The sequence below is a fragment of the Megalobrama amblycephala genome, linkage group LG8 (assembly GCF_018812025.1).
Source record: "Megalobrama amblycephala isolate DHTTF-2021 linkage group LG8, ASM1881202v1, whole genome shotgun sequence".
In the NCBI taxonomy this organism is placed as follows: Eukaryota; Metazoa; Chordata; class Actinopteri; order Cypriniformes; family Xenocyprididae; genus Megalobrama; species Megalobrama amblycephala.
Genome location: NC_063051.1, coordinates 16270166 through 16293584, shown reverse-complemented (window position 1 = coordinate 16293584; position 23419 = coordinate 16270166). Strand labels below are relative to the sequence as shown.

Sequence of the window (23419 nt, the reverse complement as noted above, 5' to 3'; positions counted from 1 at the left end):
TGGCCGATTTCAAAACACTGCTTCAGGAAGCATCGTAACATTATGAATCAGTGTGTCGAATCAGCGGTTCAAAGCGCACCAAAAATATTCTCATCACTTTATAATATTAATATGTTTTTAGTACATTAATGGATCTTGAGAGAGGAAATGTCATTGCTGGCCTCACTGAACCATTGGATTTCAACAAAAATATCTTAATTTGCGTTCAGAAGATTAACAAAGGTCTTACGGGAGTGGAATGGCATGAGGGTGAGTAATAAATTACATTATTTATATTTTTGGGTGAACTAACCCTTTAACGACTCATTAATCAATTATACGACTCATTAATCAATTATCATTCATCAATTAAAGACAGAAAACTATTACTTGTGAAAATTATCTTTGTTATTTCAACATTATTCATGATTTCTTAATATCATGCATGCCATGCGCTCTCCATTTATTCACTAGATGTAGAGCAGTGGCCAATTTGGGCAAAAAATCACAACCCTGTCACACCTCCATTTTTATTATTAATTTTTTTTTTGTGTAAAGTTTATGAAAAAGTAATTTAAAGTTTAGTTGAATTCTGTCTAAAATGTTCAGAGCAATCATAAGAATACTGATTTTAGTTCAAATTCTGAAGTTAAGCCTTTGATAAAAAATTATGGTTGCTGTCACAAAAAGTGCCCATTTCAGGCTTTAGAACAGCAAAAGTGTGAGATTTTATGTAACTTTTATATTTGCAATTACTGAATTAGTGTGAGGGACATCTGATTAATAGGAAAATGTTGATTTGATCACAAATACATTTTATAATAATATTCAGAGAGCTCCCATAGTGTCCATAATTTAAAATAATGACCATAATAATAGGGATTTGATGCCTGAGATGAGAAAATATGTTTTTTCTGGAAGTTAAATATGTCATTAATGTTGTGGGGTGTTCAGAAAAGTAATACATTTTGGTAAAAAAATCTAAAAATGTGCAAGTCCAAATAAAAAAAATACAAATATAAGCTAAACTAAGACCAAAAGACCAACTAAAACTGAAGTCAAAGTCTCTAAATATAGACTGTCTAAGAAGTCTCTCATTTAAAGCATGTTGTGGTTCGCTGTTCAAGGCCTCCACTACGTTGTTTCAGCAGGCGTGTGGCTGTCTGTAGGACATGATACCGCTGACGAAGATGACGTCTCTGCACATGTTCATTGGTGATCTCTACCACGCACGCAGCAGAGAACCAGCCCCGCTGTCCATCCTGTACCCTACGGCCCTCCATGAACCCTAAAAATGAATGAGCATGAGTTATCAAAACTTTCTTTGATTTTAGACTAATTTAATTTGGAATAGCAGGGTTGTGTTGCAACAGTACCATCAGTAGTCTTCTGTATGATGTTGATCATATCTCCTAGCTGTAGACTAAGCTCCCCTCGTTGCTGTCCTCTGTACACCTCAATACAACGCACCTGAGGACAGTCTAAGACACGGTGCCTATTTGATTACAATTTGAACGTTATATTTATTTATTCACAAATGTTTTATAATTTTAAAGAACATATCTGCACTGCAGTTAATGGTTTGCTCTGATTTAGAACAGATGTTTGCATTTTATGGAAACACAGTCTTGAAGACATTGACACTTTTGCCCCCTAGTGGCCAATTTGTAGCTGCACACGTTTTAGAACTATGAATAGTTCACTAAAAAATAACTTTTTTTTTTCTGTGAACAGAACACGATGTATAAAGCTATTATAATATAGGCTTGTGTATATTATTATATATTATTTATATAGCTGCCAAGGTTAAAATGTTTCACTGTCATTGAAATCTCTGAAATAACACCTTTTAATTAACACTTATAAGTGTAAGTGAAACAGATGATTACTTGTAATATATATATATATATATATATATATATATATATATATATATATATATATATAAATACAGAGAAGATAAGTATTATAATACCTTATTATAATATATCACAATATTTCCCATGACATTGTTCAATTAAAGTGATGATTCAAAGGATTAAAAAAAATAAAAGATAGTGTCATTATGTCATTTAGTATTATTATAAGAATTGTTTTTGGTTTCTGTTGAACTGACTCAAACAAACACACTTGGACTTGTATTGCATTCAATGATTCATACCCCACTCTTCATACACAGAGTCCTCTCTATCTCTCCGCCCACCCAGAAGATCCACCCATAAGTTTTTCTCAGCTCTAAGAAAACAAACAAAGACAAATCTTTGTTATTATATTAAGAGGAACATCATGTACTATTAAATGTTTTGATCTTGTTATAAAGGCCATCTATTGTCTGAGAGTTTGACAGTTCACTGTTAAGCTGTTGTGGTGGTATATGGACAGGTATTGTGGGTACTGACTCTGAATTTGTTTGCAGCAGAAGTTGAGAGGTGGTGCTCCGGTGATTATGCAAAAGGGCCAGCCGAAATATCCGGTTCAGTTCACATCCCTCCAGCTCCTCCTCCAGGTCTTTCCCCTCAGTCACCTCTATCAGAGAGCGGTGCACATAGTCCTGAACTACAAACCGGTCCAACCTGCACAGTCAAAGAGAGTTAGTTGTTTTATATATATATATATATATATATATATATATATATAAGGTTTAATAATAGAACCTACACACAATATTTCTGTACCCTATCAGCTTTGGCCAATTTTACAGGTTTTCTTAATTTATCAGTGTCTGTCAATGTTGGATATCTGTGCAGACACATATGCCCAATTTTAACATTTAGATGACCTTTTCCATCATCTAATGCTCATTAAAGCCGCGCACACACTTGACGATTGTAAGGACGATTATGAATGTAAATTGATACTTATGACTGATCGCGCTCAAACGCGTCCAGTCAGAGCCAGTTGCGTTCAGTCTGCGATTACAGTCGGTGTTCAAATTCCATGTGTGAGTATATAAATCGGCTCCCATCGAAGGAAACAATCGGTATGTGTGTTCAGTTCAGTCTTAGAATGTTTCAGCTAATCGTTAGGTGTGTCCCTGGCTTTAAGTAACTTTATGAAAAATAAATACCCATTTTCATACTGTGCATTATTTGGGTGATGTTTAAATTGATCTGTTGTCAGGGAAAGCACCAGACTCTGAGACAAGGATCAGGTTAAACCCAAAAAGGGTATTTATTAACAGTGATGAATTAAACAGAAAGCAGGTGAGTAATGGCACAGTCAGAAGAAAATTAACTGAGTCTCTTTTCCTTTACCATGAGAGTAGACAGAGCACACACCTCTTCACAGGATTATGATGAGTAGACATGTACGTATAATATTTCAAAGAGTATCTTATAGGAGATTGCTGGACTATCACAGGAAGATAGCTGGAGTATCACAAGGAGATCCAATGGGCAAGTAGAGTGGGTAAGTATTGTTATCCCTAGTTGAGAACGGACCAATAGTGACTGCGAGGTGTGTGCAGTTATCCTGGTGCAGATTGGAGTGCTGATGGGAAACAGGTGTGGGTGATGGCCAAGTGAGTGTAGGTGAGGGATAGAAGGGATGCTGGAAGTGTCGTTTCTAATTAGATGACTGGGCCGATAGAGAGCATATGTGACATTAACTCCCCCACCCCTCCATGGGCATCCCCTGACACCCTCAAAAATGTAATGGTCCTTGAAGACTTAGATTGGTGCAGTTCTTGAGGGCCTGGGAGCGAGGGACTGAGGCATTGAGGGGGAACAGTGAGTAAGAGGGCAGTGAAGGAGTTTAAGGTAAACACCACAGAAGACCCACAGCGGAACTGATGGAGGGCAGAACCAGGATGGAGCCAGAGATCTGACTGACAGAGGTAGTGCCGTGGGAGGTGGAGACCCAGGTGAAACTGAAGAGCTAATGAGACCGGACACCAGGGTGCTGGAGGAATGAGGCGAAGCTAGTGTGACTGAGGACCAAGGTGGAGTCGAGTGCAAGGCGGAGCCTGTCGGAGCCGAAGGGGTGGAGGAACGAAGTGCAGCTGAAGGCCAGTGGCACAGGCAGAGCTACGACTGACCAAGGCAGAGCCTGATTGACAAGGGAGCCCAGTGGAGCTGTAACGATGACGGTCCCCAGTGGATGTGAAGGGGCGAGAAGCCAAGGTGGAGCCGAATGGTCGATGGGCTGAGGTGGAGTTATGGGCTCAGCAGGCCAAGGCGAAGCCAGGGGATCCTTATGCCGAGGGAAAGATGGAGACTGCAAGGCCGAAGGTAGATCAGAGATGCTGGTTGGAGCCAACTGAGGAGGAGCTAAGGGACTGATGGGAGCCAGCAGAGGCATGGCGGAAAGAACTGGTTGTCTTTTGTAGAGGATGTAGGAGAGGGAGGGATCACTGGAGATGCAGGAGACTTGGAGCTGGGCAGTACCAGTTGAGATGCAGGAGACTTGGTTTGGGAATAGGAGGGAACTAGGGAGTCCATTATATTGACAGTGCTCGTAGGCAGCAACTGTACATCAGGCAAGGGGGCAAGGATGGAGTCCTACCCCACACTGTCAAATTCCACTAGCATCCCCACTAGGACAGCCTTGGGTGCCGGCACTTGCACTTAGTCAGACATGACCAGGGCTGCAGGTTCTGGCTCCGGGGTGACCTTCAACTGTGGCAGGTCCTTGTTGGCCACTGGCTCTGGCACATGACTCGTGATGGGCTCTTGTTCAGGTTCTGTGTCTGTGTTGGGCTCTGGCTCTGTGACCGTGGTGGGTGGGGTAAGGGGCTGTCTGCGCTTTGGGTCTCTGGCAATCATTTCTTCTGGCTCTTGCTACATGGTGGGCTCTGGCTCAGTGACAGGTCTGGAGAGGGACTAGGGAGGAATTCTGAGGCAGGTGGTGTCTCTGAGATGAAAACTAATGGCACTAGGAGGACTGGAGTGGGCTGGGGAGGCTGCAACTGAGGGGCGATGATGTCTTCATCCACTTTGCCTACTGTAAGGGAGGAGACACTCAGCCAGAGTATATATTCTACATATAGTTCCCGATAGTAGCTGTCTGAAGATATGATCATCCAACCCACTCCAAAAGACAGTCTTCAGAGTTTTGTCGCTCCAGGACACCAGGTGGGACAGCTCATGGAACTCCTCCACATAGTCTTCTAGAGGGCGGCCAGCTTGTGAGAGGGATAGGTGCAGGTCAGCAGGGTGGATGGGTGATTACACAGTTCAGTGATATTGGACTCTGGTCTTCTGTCAGGGAACACCAGACTCAGAGATAGAGATTAGGTTAAACCCAAACATGGTATTTATTGACATTGATGAATTAAACAGAAAGCAGGAGAGTCTCTTTTCTTTACCATGGTAACAGCAGAGCAATGACTGGAGCATGATATAGTAGAGGGAGGACCTTCACACCTCTTCACAGGACTATGGAAAGTAGATAGGTACGTATAATATTCCAAAGAGTAGCTTACAGGAGATTTCTGGAGTATCACAGGGATATAGACTGAGATTCACAATGAGATCGCTGGAGTATCACAAGGAGATTCAATAGTTAAGTAAAGTGGGTAAGTAGGTTGTTATCATTGAGACCAGACCAAGAGTGACTGTGAGGTGTGTGTTCTTATCCTGGTGTATATTGGAGTGTTGATGGGAAACAGGTGCAGGTGATGGCCGAGAGATTGCAGGTGAGGGATAGGAGGAACGCTGAAAATGTCATTTCTAACTATTGACTATTTACTATTGACCATTTATTGGTTATTGAAAATAATATTCAGTATTGAGACACATTTAAATATCAGTGCATGCCTAGAAACCAGGGAAAAATTCTCACCAAGTAAACTTATTTGACTAACTAATTGATTTGGCTCTCCTACCCTTTCCTAGTTGCCACCAGCAGCAGATCATTAAAGAGGAACAGAAGTACATGACACAGTTTTCTCTGGCCAAACATGTTTTCCTTTGAAGAGATTTGAACCAGATCTCCCTGTTTCACAAGCCAGCGGGAGGAAGACACAAGAGGCAAGGCCTGAGAGAGAACGAGAGAGAGACCCAACAAATAGAGAGGACATTAAGGAAAATAGTGAATTACGCATTACAAAATGTGAAGGTGACATGTAATCACCTATATGTAAATGGTTTACCAGCGACCTCCTGCAACTACCTTGCACGCAAACTCAATCTTGTTAGCAATTTGCACTATTTCTTCCATCTGTTTCATTCTGCCCACCTGCCAGTTGCAAGCCTCTAGTAGCTACAGGTGAAGACAGCACAAATCATACAATATAGTACAACAAATGTTGTTTTATACAATAGCACTTATTTAAAAATATGCTGAGCTGCTTGGCATTCATACTCTGGAGATCTCCGTCAGAGCTCTCAGTGCTGAGGCCTCACAATCTGATCCCGGAATGGCCTTCTTTTGGATATTCTGCATCAAAATGTTTGACAATTTTATTTGATGATGTAAGATTTGATAAATGATGTAACATGTAAAAACAATTGAAAATACTCATGCTAATTATGCTAATGCTCTTCATCACTCACCTGCATTAGGATTTTAAGCCGAGTGATTCTCTGAAATGGCAGTGAAAGGAAAGATTTGAGGGGTAGTCGGTTGCATCGAGGGTCTTCCTGTAGTTTATGCAAGATCTCCACAATCTGAGGACTCTCTTTACTGAAAATTATGTTAGCAAACAGCAGACACTTTATTCATAATATCCTTATCTCTAAAGAATATCTCTAGAATAAAGCGCAGGTTTTATGCTAATATCCATAATAAATAAACATCAAGCACTACTCTTTTACCTAAGGTTGTGCAATGTCTGCTCCTGATAGTGCATATTACGGATGTAATTCATATAAACCCCAAAGGGTCCAAGAGCATGTTGGTGAACAACATCACAGATTACATCGCAGAACACACTTGAAGCCAGCTCCAACAGCATTGCATCCATGAAGCTAAGAAAAGAGTTTGAATAAATGCATTCTTAGAAGGAAAAAGGTTAAATCATTTAATTTATGTACATCTTAGAAATATATACTAGCATTTAAAAGTTTGAGATCTGTAAGAATTTTTAAAACGATTTTGAAAAAAGTCTCTTATGCTTACTAAGGCTGCATTTATTTGATGTAGTACAACAGTTACAAACCCGAATCCAAAAAAGTTGGGACACTGTACAAATTGTGAATAAAAAAGGAATGCAATAATTTACAAATCTCATAAACTTATATTTGTCACGATCACCTGTGAGAGTGCCCTTCAGCCTCTAGAGGGCACTCCTTCCCGGACTCTCTGTTTCACCTTATTCATGAACTACATTTCCCATACATACTCCCCGGACTAATCACTATTCATCATTGCACTCAGCTGTTTGTTATTTTGTCATTAGTGTCTGTGTATTTAATCTGAGTTGTTTCTGTCTGTTCTTGTGGTTCATTGTGAATGTCACCCTTGAGTCTGAGCCCTGGTTCTTCGTGTTCTCTGGTTTTTGTTTTTGGTTTCTTGTTTCATGTTCCTTGTTTTATGTTTGGACTGCTTTTTATGGATTTCGACCCCTGCCAGTACCTGGATTACGCCCTTTGGATTTACCCTCAATAAACACCTTTTCTGCTGCACTTGGATCTATTTGTTTGCTTCGCGATCCGTGACAATATTTTATTCACAATAGAATATAGATAACATATCAAATGCTGAAAGTGAGACATTTTGAAATGTCATGCCAAATATTGGCTAATTTTGGATTTCATGAGAGCTACACATTCCAAAAAAGTTGGGACAGGTAGCAATAAGAGGCCGGAAAAGTTAAATGTACATATAAGGAACAGCTGGAGGACCAATTTGCAACTTATTAGGTCAATTGACAACATGATTGGGTATAAAAAGAGCCTCTCAGAGTGGCAGTGTCTCTCAGAAGACAAGATGGGCAGAGGATCACCAATTCCCCCAATGCTGCGGCGAAAAATAGTGGAGCAATATCAGAAAGGAGTTTCTCAGGAAAAATTGAAGTTATCATCATCTACAGTGCATAATATCATCCAAAGATTCAGAGAATCTGGAACAATCTCTGTGCGTAAGGGTCAAGGCCGGAAAACCTTACTGGATGCCCGTGATCTTCGGGCCCTTAGACGGCACTGCATCACATACAGGAATGCTACTGTAATGGAAATCACAACATGGGCTCAGGAATACTTCCAGAAAACATTGTCAGTGAACACAAACCAACGTGCCATTCGCCGTTGCCGGCTAAAACTCTATAGGTCAAAAAAGAAGCCATATCTAAACATGATCCAGAAGCGCAGGCGTTTTCTCTGGGCCAAGGCTCATTTAAAATGGACTGTGGCAAAGTAGAAAACTGTTCTGTGGTCAGACGAATCAAAATTTGAAGTTCTTTTTGGAAAACTGGGACGTCATGTCATCCGGACTAAAGAGGACAAGGACAACCCAAGTTGTTATCAGTGCTAAGTTCAGAAGCCTGCATCTCTGATGGTATGGGGTTGCATGAGTGCGTGTGGCATGGGCAGCTTACACATCTGGAAAGGCACCATCAATGCTGAAAGGTATATCCAAGTTCTAGAACAACATATGCTCCCATCCAGATGTCGTCTCTTTCAGGTTGCATTTTCCAACATGACAATGCCAGACCACATACTGCATCAATTACAAAATCATGGCTGCGTAGAAGAAGGATCCGGGTACTGAAATGGCCAGCCTGCAGTCCAGATCTTTCACCCATAGAAAACATTTGGTGCATCATAAAGAGGAAGATGCGACAAAGAAGACCTAAGACAGTTGAGCAACTAGAAGCCTGTATTAGACAAGAATGGGACAACATTCCTATTCCTAAACTTGAGCAACTTGTCTCTTCAGTCCCCAGACGTTTGCAGACTGTTATAAAAAGAAGAGGGGATGCCACACAGTGGTAAACATGGCCTTGTCCCAACTTTTTTGAGATGTGTTGATGCCATGAAATTTAAAATCAACTTATTTTTCCCATAAAATGATACATTTTCTCAGTTTAAACATTTGATATGTCATCTATGTTGTATTCTGTATAAAATATTGAAATTTGAAACTTCCACATCATTTCATTCTGTTTTTATTCAAAATATGTACAGTTATTGTTATTAATGTTATTAATGTTGTAAACAGTTGTTCTGCTTTACATTTGTAAATATTTTTGTGAAAACTGTGATATATTTTTTTTAGGATTATTTAATAAATAGAAAGTTCCCCAAAAGTCTTTACTGTCATTTTTGCCCCTTTTTTAATGTATCCTTGCCAAATAAAAGTATTAATTTCTTTAACCCAAACTTTGTTTAATTTTGTCTAATTTTATTATATGTAAGGCCAACATTTTTATTTCCTGAACATGACCATGAAAACAGGAAAGAATCGGATCTGAATGTTTTCTCCTCTGAAATGTATTCTCTGAATTTTATTAAATTCTTGTTCAACAGACTATATATATACATTAGCCCTGGTTCTTACCTTTGACTGATCTCTTTGATTTTTGCAATGCTTGAAAACAATGACTTTCTGTCTCTTGGTGCCAGAGCATCTTTCAGCACTGACGATTCCTGAAAAAGTTCCACAGCCACTGTCAAACTCTGAAGATAGGTCTGCTCAGATGTGACAACCTCATACAGATGCTGGTGAAGGGGTGTGAAGAAAGGCAAGAGCAAAGAATGTTGGGAGAGAATCAGAAAACATAAAGTAGAGGTAATAAAAGAGGTTATGTAAATGAAAAAAACAAAACAAACAGGCATTACTATAACCTTTATAAACTTTAGGTACCTCTTGAAGCTTTAGCTGTTCTTTACTGAGTTGGCTCAGTATTCCACTGTCTCTTACAATGTTTCGCTCCTGCCATAAGTTCTCCAGTGACTTTTTCTTAGTATCAGCACACTTGCAATAGGAGTCTGTCTTAGAGGGGCTTTCTATCAGTTTGTCCACCAAACCAGGAAGAGGCAGCATTGTTGGTGTCCTCTGAGAAGTTTCAAGCAAGCGCTCGGAGAGATTCTCGCCATCTGTTTTTTGGTATTTTATCACAGAAGGAACATCTTCTGGACTCTCTCCATTGGAAACACCTGAGATGGATATATTTTCATGTAGTCTTTCTACTTTTGGCTTTTTGGTGCTTAAATCTCTCTCTTTAATTGCTCCTGAGAATATTTTGTGTAGCTCAAAAACCAAACTTTCCCTGACAATGTTGCTGACCAATCCAACTTCACTGTTGAGCTCAAGAGTTACTTTGTTTTTATCCTGGATCCTGAGAGCAGGAATTGATTTTGACAGAGAGAGGTGTGGAAGAGGTCTGTCACTTGGACAAACGTCAGAACCTGGAGAGAACAGGAGAGTCACTGCAAGGTTAGAATCAAAGATGAATTAGTACTACACAGTGATAATAATGGTGGATTTCAAGTACCTGATTGTCTGTTCCGCAGCAGTAGTAAACTGGAGCATTCAGATTGGGCTGGTGTTGTGGGTATATTCATATTAATACCCTCATCAATATCATTTTTAGATGCTTTTTCAACAAAAACAAATAACATAAGATCCTCCAATCAGATTGCTGGCAAACTCATACAGTAAGACACTGCATACGCACTGTCTTTATGTTTGGAGTCAAAGAGTGATTTATGTGTAACAATAACAATAGACATTTCAATAGTATTTTTTTTTTTCAAACTCTTATATTTATGCATTTTTATCCAAAGTGAACTGCATCTGCATTTAAGTTATAGCCTACACTTTTCTCAGTTCATGCATTTTCCGAGAATTGAACCCATGACCTTGGCGTTGCGAGCTCCATGCTCTAATGTTTGAGCTAAAGAATTTTAACATGTTAAAAAATCTTTTAATAATATGAAAATCTTTTAATGTTTTAAGTTTAGTTTCTGTTTAGTTTTTAATGGTCTTTTAGTTTGCCTGTTCCTGTTTTTCCCCATATCTAGTTTGTTTCCTTGATTACTGAACATGTTCACCTGCCCCTTGCTTAGCCTTCAATCTTGTGTTTGGTTCTGTAATGCAGGGCAAAACTCAGAGATGATGGAGAGCAGGATAAAAATGCAGAAGTTTTGAATAAAATAATAACAAAACAGTTCACAGGAACCAGAAAACCATGGAAACCGATCAAATATTGTTCTCATTTCATTCTCTCTCGTCGCATGCTTCAATTACTCATCTGTGAGAGTACTTTTACTCAGCTTTTACTGAATATTTTCTCATTTTGTAAGTATTATTATTTAGGTTTAATATTATTTCTGTAATAAGTACTTTTTAAAAGTTTGCTTCTTTTTCACAAAGGTGATCAATGCTGTTAATTTAAAATCTGTTAAGATTAAGATTATGAAAAGTCATTAACCTGATACTTAAAGGGATAGTTCACCCAAAAATGAAAATTTGATGTTTATCTGCTTACCCCCAGGGCATCCAAGATGTAGGTGACTTTGTTTCTTCAGTAGAACACAAATGATGATTTTTAACTCCAACCTTTGCCGTCTGTCAGTCAAATAATAAGAGTGAATGGTCACACAATCTATAAGAGTCAATAAACATGCACAGACGAATCCAAATTAAACCCTGCGGCTCGTGACGGCACATTGATGTCCTAAGACACGAAACGATTGGTTTGTGCGAGAAAACGAACAGTATTTATATCATTTTTTTACCTCTAAAACACCACTATGTCCAACTGCATTCCGCACTCTGGAGAGATCGCGCTCTGACAACGGCAGTGATGTCTCGCGCGTATACTTCAATGAGTGCAAGACATTACTTCCGTTGTCAGAGCGCGATCAGACATCACCAACCGAGTGCGGAATGCAGTTGGACATAGTGGTGTTTTAGAGGTAAAAAAAAAAATGATATAAATACTGTTCGTTTTCTCGCACAAACCATTCGTTTCATGTCTTAGGACATCAATGTCCCGTCACGAGCCGCAGGGTTTAATTTGGATTCGTCTGTGCATGTTTATTGACTCTTATAAATTGTGTGGCCATTGACTCGCATCATAAGACTGACAGACGGCAACGGTTGGAGTTAAAAATCATGATTTGTGTTCTACTGAAGAAACGAAGTCACCTACATCTTGGATGCGCTGGGGTAAGCAGATAAACATCAAATTTTCATTTTTGGGTGAACTATCCCTTTAAGGGTTAAAAAAGGTTAAAAAAGTATCTGAAAGATGTTGGATTTTTGGCTCTGGATATGCCTGTCAGTCACAAAAGTAATGAGAAATAAATTCAAATCATTATGGCAAAGGTAAATGAACACTCACACGTCATTGAGATCAGTTGCTCTGGCTCTTTGGGAAGGGGTCTGGCAGGTACAGGTATGCTCGGAGGGACTCTTTTTGATTTATGTGAGGTCGTTTTTGAATGAATGTTCCAATTTTCCAAATGGGTGTCATTATTCTTTCCATCTGTGGAAACAGATTGGTGAATTTTTGCCAGTGGTTCACAGATTTACTCACATCTGCGGTTATGACAGTATAGGATGCAGTCCATGTAGGACTGGATTTGGTCAATCTACTAATCTACTGGGAGTTTATGTTCATAAATTGAAATTAGACAATCATTAAAAAGTAGCAATGTGGGAACTGGGAATATATGATTTAAACATTTTGTGTGGGGTACCTGAACAATTTGGGTCTGGTGCAGGTACATCATCCATATTATTGACAGGCTGAGGATGGTCAGCATGGAACTGTGCTTTCAGTAGACGAGGTTTTGGGGTTGGTTTTATCCTTGGTGGAGCAACGAGATCTTGAGCTGCAATTTCTTGGTGTGGGCTTTGTGCTGCTGGTGTGGAGTGCTGGCTGGCCCAGAAGTGGTGGTCCTTCTGGGCATCACTCCTCAAAATAAAGTTTGTCGTTCTGCGCCATTTCTTACCCTTAAGTGGATGTTTATGGGGACAGTAAGTTTTAGACTCAGTAAAGTTTTGGCAAGAACAAGGTTCTTTGTATCCATCTGGCCCTGGCATAGCCTTCGGATGCCTGTAAGGAGCAGATGGGAGCAGAACACTACTTATTAGTTGCCAGTGTGAATTTTAACAGATGACTCTAAAAAGGGGTCTATGTAAAATGGTAATGAAAGATCTTTTGATTGACATTTTTGATTGTTCATTGGGTGAAATCTACAGGAATAAATCTGTTTAGTCAAATGCTATAGTGGTAATCCTTTTGAAAAAGAAGTGTACTTCGTTGTGTTGAATATGCACTTGCAGTGTACTTAAAGTCTTTAAATGTCCTAATTGAACTAAGGCCTAATCCTGGCTTAATCTCTGTAAAACCAGGCCTAAATGTTTTACTTTATTTTGTAAATTTTAATTATGTTTTAATCATGGTTTGTCATGCTTTAAACAAGTACACTTATTTTGATGTGTAAAGCATGTATACTTGATTATAATTTTAACTGTAATGTTATTTGATATTACTATAATCTATGGCCCGGTTTCACAGACAGGGCTTAGACTAAGCCAGGATTAGGCCTTCAATTCAATTAGAGTATTTAAGTAGATTTTATAAACGTACCCAAGAAAAAAAAAAACATTACTGGTGTGCATCTTGAGACAAAACAATGGCAACAGCTCAACAGCTCAAACATGCATTTTAGTCTAGGACTAGCTTAAGCCTTGTCTGTGAAACCGGGGATAAATGTGCTAAATTGCAAATTCATCATTACAAATGTGTAATTACAATATATTTAAATACATGACAGACAAGTTTCCATTAATGACATTAAAGTGTATTTTAGTTTACCATTAATGCTTGTTAGTACATTTGACAGTACACTTTAACCATGTTAAAGTGAATAGAATCAATTAATGGAAGTAAATAGAAGTAATTATGAAATTACATATACTTAGGTTCTACTTAAGTGGGTGAAAAAGCACTCTTAAGTTCAACTAATTGCATTTAATATAAATTTAAAGGATTAGTTCACCAAAAAAATGAAATTTCTGCCATTAATTACTCACCCTCATGTGATTCCAAAACCGTAAAAACTTTGTTCATCTTCGGAACACAAATTAAGATATTTTTGATGAAATCCGAGGGTATCTGATCCACACATAGGCAGCAACATCGTTGCACCTTTTGACGTCAAGAAAGGTGGTTAAAAACATGGTTAAAATAGTCAACGTGACTACAGTGGTTCAACCTTAATGTTATGAAGCGACGAGAATACTTTTTGTGCGCAAAAACAAAACAAAAATAACGACTTTATTCAACAATTTGAACCGTTGTCATGCGTAGTGAACTCAGTGTAGGCTTCCTTGTTTATGTCCGAATGCCAGCTCAGTATTGGCGGAAGCTGTACACGTGCACAGCACAATGCATACATGTGATGCTGACACAGAATCCGGTCAATAATGAGCCAGCATTCGGACGTAAACAAGGAAGCTTGCACTGAATTCACTATGTATGACAACGGTTCAAATTGTTGAATAAAGTCGTTATTTTTGTTTTGTTTTTGCACACAAAAAGTATTCTCGTCACTTCATAAATTTAAAGGTGCCCTAGAACCAGTTTTTACAAGATGTAATATAAAGTGTCCCCTGAATGTGTCTGTGAATTTTCAGCTCAAAATACCCCATAGATTTTTTTAATAAATTTTTTTAACTGCCTATTTTGGGGCATCATTAACTATGCACCGATTCAGGCTTCAGCCCCTTTAAATCTCGCACTCCCTGCCCCCCGAGCTCTTGACTATAATACAGCACATTTACAAAGTTCACACAGCTAATATAACCCTCAAATGGATCTTTACAAGATGTTCGTCATGCATACCGCATGTATGCGTCGGATCATGTGAGTATAGTATTTATTTGGATGTTTACATTTGATTCTGAATTAGTTTGATAGTGCTCCGTGGCTAACGGGCTAAAGCTAACATTACACACTGTTGGAGAGATTTATAAAGAATGAAGACGTGTTTATGAATTATACAGACTGCAAGTGTTTAAAAATGAAAATAGTGACGGCTCTCTTGTCTCCATGAATACAGTAAGAAACAATGGTAACTTTAACCACATTTAACAGTACTTTAGCAACATGCTAACAAATTCACAAATATCACTAATATTATCATGTAATCATGGATCATGTCAGTTATTATCACTCCATCTGCCATTTTTCGCTATTGTTCTTGCTTGCTTACCTAGTCTGATGATTCAGCTGTGCACAGATCCAGACGTTAATACTGGTTGCCCTTGTCTAATGCCTTGAACAAGGGCTGGCATATGCAAATATTGGGGGCGTACATATTAATGATCCCGACTGTTACGTAACAGTTGGTGTTATGTTGAGATTCGCCTGTTTTTCGGAGGTCTTTTAAACAAATGAGATTTACGAAGGAGGAAGCAATGGAGTTTGAAACTCATTATATGTCTTTTTCATGTACTGAACTCTTGTTATTCAACTATACCAAGGTAAATTCAATTTTTGATTCTAGGGCACCTTTAAGGTTGAACCACTGCAGTCACATTGACTATTTTAACCATGTCAAAAAGTGCAATTACGTTGCTGCCTATGTGTGGATCAGATACCCTCGGATTTCATCAGAAATATCCTAATTTGTTTTCCGAAGATGAACGAAGGTCTTACATGTGTGGAACAACATGATGGTGAGTACCTAATGACAGAAATGTCATTTTTGGGTGAACTAACACTTTAAACTATAATACATTTTCATTTAAAGGTGTGTTGGGGATGAACAGTTTAGGACCCTTGAAACCAGGAGACCCGGAGTCAAAATAAAAAAAAAAAATTAGGGTTAGATTAAATTGAAGAAAAATTTAATGAAGAATAGTTTGCAGTTTCATCAGCAGAAGCCAGCTTCAACTCTCACAAGGAGTTCATAGGCCTCTCTGCGTACATTCACATTTCCATAACAATTATACTCTAACAGAGTCAACTAACTACGTCATTACTTCAGGTTGGATGATTCTGCTTGGCTAAGAAAAATAGACAAGATTATACATTTTCCACATGTGGACAGATAGTAAGAAGCATATCTCCCTTTGTCATGGTGATGACGAGGGGGACCCTGAATTTAGGTACCGGATGTCCTTTTGGGGTCATGACATGGTGTCTGCTGGTCTCAAGCAGAATGCCAGTTGTCCAGTACAAAGGGACCTGCACAAAACACTTAGCGCACATACACAGATACATGATTCACAGCTTCTTCAAGGTTGAAGTTGATCTGAGCTCTGCTCTGAGCAGGAAACTTTCCCCAAAACATACTGATAACATGTTCTTTGCTCTCAGTGAGAGGTACAGAGGAAAATAGATGCTTTAACATACATTGAAGAAGTCATTCAAATAATTTAACAGAAATAGAAATGTTGATTAATAACTTAAAAGATATATATTGAAGCAGCAGTGGATTCCAGAATCCATCCCTTCAGGAGCTGCATGCGATTTCTTAAATTCGTTGTTGAACACTGTTGATATTTGAAATCAACCCAAACAAACCCACCACTCTCTTCATTGCTCCGCCTCCAAAACTCACACTCCAATCCTAAGCACCCTGCTCCGAGTCGGTCTCGAATCCCGGCCCAATCGCTGCTGGCATGCGAGGCGAATGCACTATCAATGGCACTAAACACTGCATTCTCTAGTGGTCGTTTAGTGTGCAGTAGTTTAACTGCAAAACTTTCACTATCTGGAAAGTTTTGTTACACTGTTACACACGCAATGTGAGTGGATGTCTGTTTATCACAGCTGATGCACAACAAAATGCTTCACGAAAAATAAAGCGCAGTTGATCAACGAACGACAAGGAAGCACAAAAAATGAACGTACAGTACACAAGAGTAAATACGGACAAGTGTTCGTTGTTAGTCGCCAACAGCACAGCGGCTCCAGACAATCAAACCCAGTGTTACTCACATGAGAAGGAATCAAAGCAGCCTCCACGTCTGTTTTCAGGGCTTCCTACTTAGCTCTCTCCAGCGCTGGAAATCTTTTCTAATATAAGGTCCTAAAGCGATTGCCCAGTCATAAACCTTCATTCCAGTGATATTCTTTTGAGCTGTTTTGTATTGTGTCCCATCTCTCGTTCTGCAATTTTTTTTTTCTTATTTTCAAATCTCCCTCTTGCTCGTTCTCTATCCTCGACCGTCATACGCCCCCTAATGCTGATTGGTTAGACGTTTGTCGTGGTGTCGGCCGACTAACTTCTAAACAGTGTTGTTGAAAAAATGCATACCCCACTCCTTCTAAGGCTACTATCAAAAAAAAGCATTATTTGCATTTGAATATATTTCAGGAAGAACTTATTGACAAATCATGATTTCTGTGGGAAAATGTTTGTATGATTTAATGCACAATTGCGTACACACAATTAGTGATTAGCTAATTTCAGAAATGCATATTACTAGCATAATGCTCTTACTATTTCTAACATATAAGATATGGCAAAAAAATAAAAGCATGGTAGTGTTGGCAATTCCAAATTGTTTGCTGGTGTACAAAAGATATTTCATCTAATGTCATCTAATTGATATAGCTTTCTTTTGTGTTAATTTGCATGGGGCATTAAAATAACTTTTTACTTAGATAAAGATTACTTAGATTATTATATTACATATGGTGGTGTCTGGATTTACTGGTTACATTTTATTGTAGTTAGTGATTTGTAATAAAGTACATTCTAATTGGTTGCCATTTTGTGTGTACTCTACTCTAAAAAGTAATAGTTCATCATTATGGCCCAGATAGTCTTCGAATGATCTTGATCTCATTTGAGAAATAAAGAGAAGTACGTCTGTAGCCTGTATTGAGGGTCATAAGTGTGAGAGGTAAAATATGTTCTAGCATACAACTAGTACAAGTTCTCATATAATTAAACATTGTGTGCACTAATAACATGTTTTCTTTAACTACAATGGCTTCATTTTCTGAACACCCACAACCCAGCTCTCACACACAAACCCATCAACAAGTTCCTTTTTGTGGTAACAGCTGGATCATGCAGTGAAAAGAGGTGTTTTTGGGATTTCCCACCTTTCCCATCTTGGTAAGTCTGATCATGCTTGTCTCGGCCTGCTGCCAACTAAATCTTGGCAGCTAAATCATCTAAGACGTTCCTACTAAATTGTGTCAAGCAGGTAATAATGTATCCTCAGGCTTTCTACTAAGTCACCTGTGTTATGGAATTTGGAAATTTCCCAAATTTCCATACATACCAATGACTGAAAAAGTAGGAAAAACAGTACAAACTTTGTTTTCTATGGGTAAGAAGGGAAAGATGAGCTTGTGGGTTAAGTTAAGCCACCACCTGAATTAAGAAAATTGCACATTTTTATGATTTTTATTAAGATAGCATGTTAACTGTCAGTGTCAAGGTATAGCGGGACACCTGGCACACATTTTATGGCCTTTTCTCTCTATTACATATTTTAGTAATAATCATAAATTAGGTTCGAAAGCTTAAACACTCAAAATTCATCCTGTTTTGAAATTGGCTCAATTTTTGTGATATCAACTTCAAATTTAGAACACAACTTGATTAGACATATGGCTTTGATTTTCTAGCAAGTTTAGAGTCCAAATTATTTTGTAAAATATATATTTTGTATAAAATAAAGCAATTGTTTAGCTCAGTACTGTTATGATCACCGTCTGTTCCTGTCAGTTCCCGGACTACATTACCCATAATCCTCTCTGCCAATCACCTGCACTCACTCCACCAATCACTATCACTAATCACCACACCCAGCTGCAGTACATTAACAGGACTATAAAGGACTCATACACACACCACCTCACCGCGAAGTCTTGATTCCTAGTGACAATTCTGAGCGTTCCTTCTATCCTGTCTGCTTGTGTTTGATCTTGCCTGTTCCTGTTTCTTGACCCGTTGCTGCCTGTCCTGACCCTTGCCTGTTATACTGTTCTGTGAATGATATCCGCCTGTCCTGACCATTGCCTGCACCCTGATTACGATCCTGCCTGTCCCTTGCTGTTCTCGTCTGCTCCTGATTGACCCTGCCTGTACGACATTCTTAATAAAGCTTGCATTTGGATCTTACCATGACTCCCGCTTTGTTACAGAAGACTTCGCCACCACCAAGATCCAGCAGCTTTCCCGGAGGATCTCATTACGGTGTGGACATTAATCTATTGCTATTGTGGAGTTCGCAAGGCACGCGATCGTTGGAGGAATATGTGCAGGAGTATCTAAACATTGCTTACCTCTCTGATCTTCCGGACTGTGCACTGATTGACTTTTTTTGTGATGGCGTCAACCAGCCTCTCCAGAATAAATTCAGACGAGAGGGACCGCGTTCATCACTTAGCAGCTTTATGGACTATGCATTGTTGACTGTTGGCTCTCCGTTTACTGTGGGTGTCGCGGAGGAATGCGACACCATGTTGAGTCCCGTAATGGCCGCCGCGCCAGGTAACACGCACAAGATGGCGGCTATCATCACAACAGCAACAGTTCATGTCGCCGCTGATCGCCCAGAGCAACGTCACGCCTTCGTTGATCGCCCAGAGCAATGTCACGTCGCCGCTGATCGCCCAGAGCAACGTCATGCCTTCGCAGATCGCCCAGAGCAACGTCACGCCTTCGCTGATCACCCAGAGCAATGTCACGTCGCCACTGATCGCCCAGAGCAACGTCACGCCTTCGTTGATCGCCCAGAGCAAAGTCACGTCGACGCTGAATCACGTCACATCTCTGGATCTGTCTGGGAGTGGAGAGGGTTGCGTTCCAGTGTGGCTGATTCACCGCTGATGTCGGCGCGAGCGGCTGGAATTCCCAAGCATCAGCCGGCCGCTTCGCACTCAAGCCCGCCGGCCGCCTCGCACTCAAGTTCGTCAGACGCTTTGCACGCAAGTGCATCTGTTTCAACGCTTTTAAGTGCGTCTGTTTCAACGCTTTTAAGTGCGTCTGTTTCAACGCTCTCAAGTGCGTCTGTTTAAACGCTCTCAAGTGCGCCTGTTTCAACGCTCTCAAGTGCGTCTGTTTCAACGCTCTCAAGTGCGCCTGTTTCAACGCTCTCAAATTTGTCGGTTGATATGGACTCAAGTGCCCTGGACGCGATGGACAAGATGGCCGCCCCTGCAGTGTCAGTGAACAAAGGGGCCGTTCCTGCCGTTGAGTCCGCTCCAGCCAGTGAGTCCGTTCCGGAAACCGCTCCAGTTAGTGAGTCTGCCCCAGAGTCCGCTCCAGCCAGTGAGCCAACTCCAGAGCCCGCTCCAGCCAGTGAGTCCACTCCAGAACCCGCTCCAGCCAGTGAGTCCACTCCAGTTCTGCATGCTCTCCCTATCAGTCACAGACAGATGGCCAAAAGGGCTGTACTCACGTTTTATGTTTTGTCGTTCTTGCGAGCCTGGAGGATGCACTCAGAGCAGCCCGAGCCCGCTGCCGTCCCGGAGCAGCCCGAGCCCGCTGCCGTCCCGGAGCAGCCCGAGCCCGCTGCCGTCCCGGAGCAGCCCGAGCCCGCTGCCGTCCCGGAGCAGCCCGAGCCCGCTGCCATCCCGGAGCAGCCCGAGCCCGCTGCCGTCCCGGAGCAGCCCGAGCCCGCTGCCGTCCCGGAGCAGCCCGAGCCCGCTGCCGTCCCGGAGCAGCCCGAGCCCGCTGCCGTCCCGGAGCAGCCCGAGCCCGCTGCCGTCCCGGAGCAGCCCGAGCCCGCTGCCGTCCCCGAACTGCCCGCTCTGCCTGATACGGCCATAGAGCAGCCTTGGTCGGCCTTGCCACCACCGCCTGGACCATTTGCTCTACCGCTGCCACTCAGGCCATCTGCCCTGCTGGCGCCACCCGAGCTCCTTGCCCATGAACCCGCCAATGCCTCCCTTGATTTCCCCAAGAACTTTTTTGGGGGGGCAGTATACCTAGGGGTGGGGAGCTTGGGGGTGGGGACCCTGCCCAGCCACTGCTGCCACTGCTGCCACTGCTGTCACTGATGTCATTCATGGACTGTAGGCCACTAGGGCCATGCATGGACCCTGACCTGCCGTGGCTGCCCGAGCCGCCTGACCTGCCGTGGCTGCCCGAGCCACCTGACCCTCCGTGGCTGCCCGTGGCCCCTGACCCTCCGTGGCTGCCCGTGGCCCCTGACCCTCCGTGGCTGCCCGTGGCACCTGACCCTCCGTGGCTGCCCGTGGCACCTGACCCTCCGTGGCTGCCCGCGTTCCTGGACCTGCATTGGGGACCCTGTTCCTGTCTGCATGCAGGTCCCCAATGCACCCACCCCCCTCCCTAGCTGTTCCTTTTACGCCGCGAGGACGCGCCTTCCGGGAGGGGGGCGTTATGTTATGATCACCGTCTGTTCCTGTCAGTTCCCGGACTACATTACCCATAATCCTCTCTGCCAATCACCTGCACTCACTCCACCAATCACTATCACTAATCACCACACCCAGCTGCAGTACATTAACAGGACTATAAAGGACTCATACACACACCACCTCACCGCAAAGTCTTGATTCCTAGTGACAATTCTGAGCGTTCCTTCTATCCTGTCTGCTTGTGTTTGATCTTGCCTGTTCCTGTTTCTTGACCCGTTGCTGCCTGTCCTGACCCTTGCCTGTTATACTGTTCTGTGAATGATATCCGCCTGTCCTGACCATTGCCTGCACCCTGATTACGATCCTGCCTGTCCCTTGCTGTTCTCGTCTGCTCCTGATTGACCCTGCCTGTACGACATTCTTAATAAAGCTTGCATTTGGATCTTACCATGACTCCCGCTTTGTTACAAGTACATTAGATTTAAACTTAAACTATATATATATATATATATATATATATATATATATATTTTTTTTTTTTTTTTTTTTTTTTTTTTGAAGTGCTTTCACTTCTGCAATAATCTTCTGCTTTAAAAAGAGTAGTAGTATTCTTTAAAAAGAGACAGGTCTGTATTCCTAAGCATTCATTTCTTCTTAAGATGACAACTGAGGTATAAGCACCTTCAGGTGAGCACTTTAAGTCCGCTTTCCCTTAATATGAAATGATCCTGAGAAAACAATGCAGTCAGTGTGCCCAAAGCCCAGTCAAAACTCCTTTTCAACAGTTTAAAGACACAGACACAACAGATGGAAGATAAGAAAGATGCATCTTGAATATGTGAACATGGGGAATGAAAGACCAGATTCTAAATACATGTGATTGTTTCATATAAATAATACATATACATCCCATTTACAGTATTGACTTTTACTGTTAAAATTGTCTGAGACACATTTGTATGACAAGGAAGTTCAGACACAGAGAAATCGAACAGTAGTACTACTGTTTCTTTCTTCTTCAGATAGTTTCAGTTCATTTCAGTAGCCTACTTGCACTTGCAATATATAATCTAACTTATTTGTTGAAATTGATCTTAGGAATAAAGCTTATTTATTCTTTGTACATATGTGGGGTTTTAATATTTGCTTTTTCTAATTTAAAAAAAAAAAAAAAAAAAAAAGCTTGGACTCACATTTGTTTCCCATGCAACTTTTTCGTTAGGGCAAAGCAAGGCATTTTATACAACAGACATCACAGGACAAGTAAACAAAAAACTTCCACTCACCTCAGTTTTGTATTCCCTGTTTTTAATTTTGGAATTTTGTCCACGTCTTGACACTTAGTAAAATCCAAAGTGATATCCTCAGCCCACACTAACTAATTCTACCCAAGAGAAAGGTTGCCAAGTGAATCCATCACACAACTCTCTCACTACAATCGTTGAATTTAGTCTCAACTTCAAATGTAGAGAGAGGGGAGGGAAAAAAGAGGATTGGTCCTGACATGCCAGTGTAAAGTCAATCAGTTAAGAAGATCGGCATCCACATGCAGCCTTAGTGTAACTTATACATAGATTAATAGAGCAAAATACAGATTTTGTTATAGAAATATAAAATAAAACTAGTCACACCACCAGAGTGGTATCACATAAGGATATTACACATCTCTTCCACATTGTGTTTTCAAGAAACACAATATGTTCTTCTAAAACTGTATGACATCAACCGATACTTGCTTAGACTGCAGAAAAATTTGCAGATGGTATTTGTGATGAAGCTTTCAAATCACTTCCCTAATTATTTATGACACATGCCTCTACCAGTGCAAACAACCCAGAAGGCATTAAAACAGAATATCAGAGAAATGTGCACAAGAGTATTTTGTCAGTAACACTAACACTTTACAATAAACTACTGAATTATTACTTAATTCAACACAAACTCATGATTAGTGAAGATATGACCTAATCATGAACCAATGAAGAGCTATCCTTAACTACGATTGGAATCATAAGGATTAATGAATAACAGCAGATTTAACTACATGTTAGTATGTTTGATAGTTAATGCATTAATTAACGTTTAGTGAAAAAATGAAATCAATCATGCTCCATAAGAAGGAATAAGAAGTACTCTGACTTTGAATTAAATTTGATTTAATACTGTCATAATTTAAACTGTAATAGCATAAGATGCCATCTGCAGCTTTGTGACAAATAATTGAAATGGCTCATGATTATTTAGTCA

At 40.6% G+C, this 23419-nt stretch overlaps 1 protein-coding gene across 1 annotated transcript; it reads right to left on the bottom strand.

The window, feature by feature from the left end:
* Positions 1–893: 893 nt before the first annotated feature.
* LOC125273877 (ephexin-1) lies at positions 894–22866 on the bottom strand. The gene is made up of 15 exons (XM_048199641.1): positions 22459–22866; positions 12567–12925; positions 12209–12352; positions 10355–10456; positions 9724–10268; positions 9418–9578; positions 6735–6887; positions 6474–6603; positions 6283–6357; positions 6091–6180; positions 5804–5955; positions 2379–2552; positions 2141–2214; positions 1356–1460; positions 894–1267 (listed from the first exon to the last, which is right to left on the bottom strand). The coding sequence occupies exons 2-15, from the start codon at positions 12910–12912 to the stop codon at positions 1074–1076; spliced, it is 2445 nt and encodes an 814-aa protein (XP_048055598.1). The 5' UTR covers positions 12913–12925; positions 22459–22866; the 3' UTR covers positions 894–1073.
* Between the last annotated feature and the right edge of the window lie 553 nt (positions 22867–23419).

Excerpts from the sequence above, each read along its gene's own strand:
- LOC125273877 (XM_048199641.1), bottom strand. The coding sequence starts at position 12,912 with ATGCCAGGGCCAGATGGATACAAAGAACCTTGTTCTTGCCAAAACTTT. Across the intron at positions 9,579-9,723 it reads AACAGCTAAAGCTTCAAGAG|CATCTGTATGAGGTTGTCAC; the intron begins GTACCTAAAGTT and ends CCCCTTCACCAG. Across the intron at positions 6,604-6,734 it reads CAGACATTGCACAACCTTAG|TAAAGAGAGTCCTCAGATTG; the intron begins GTAAAAGAGTAG and ends CATAATTTTCAG.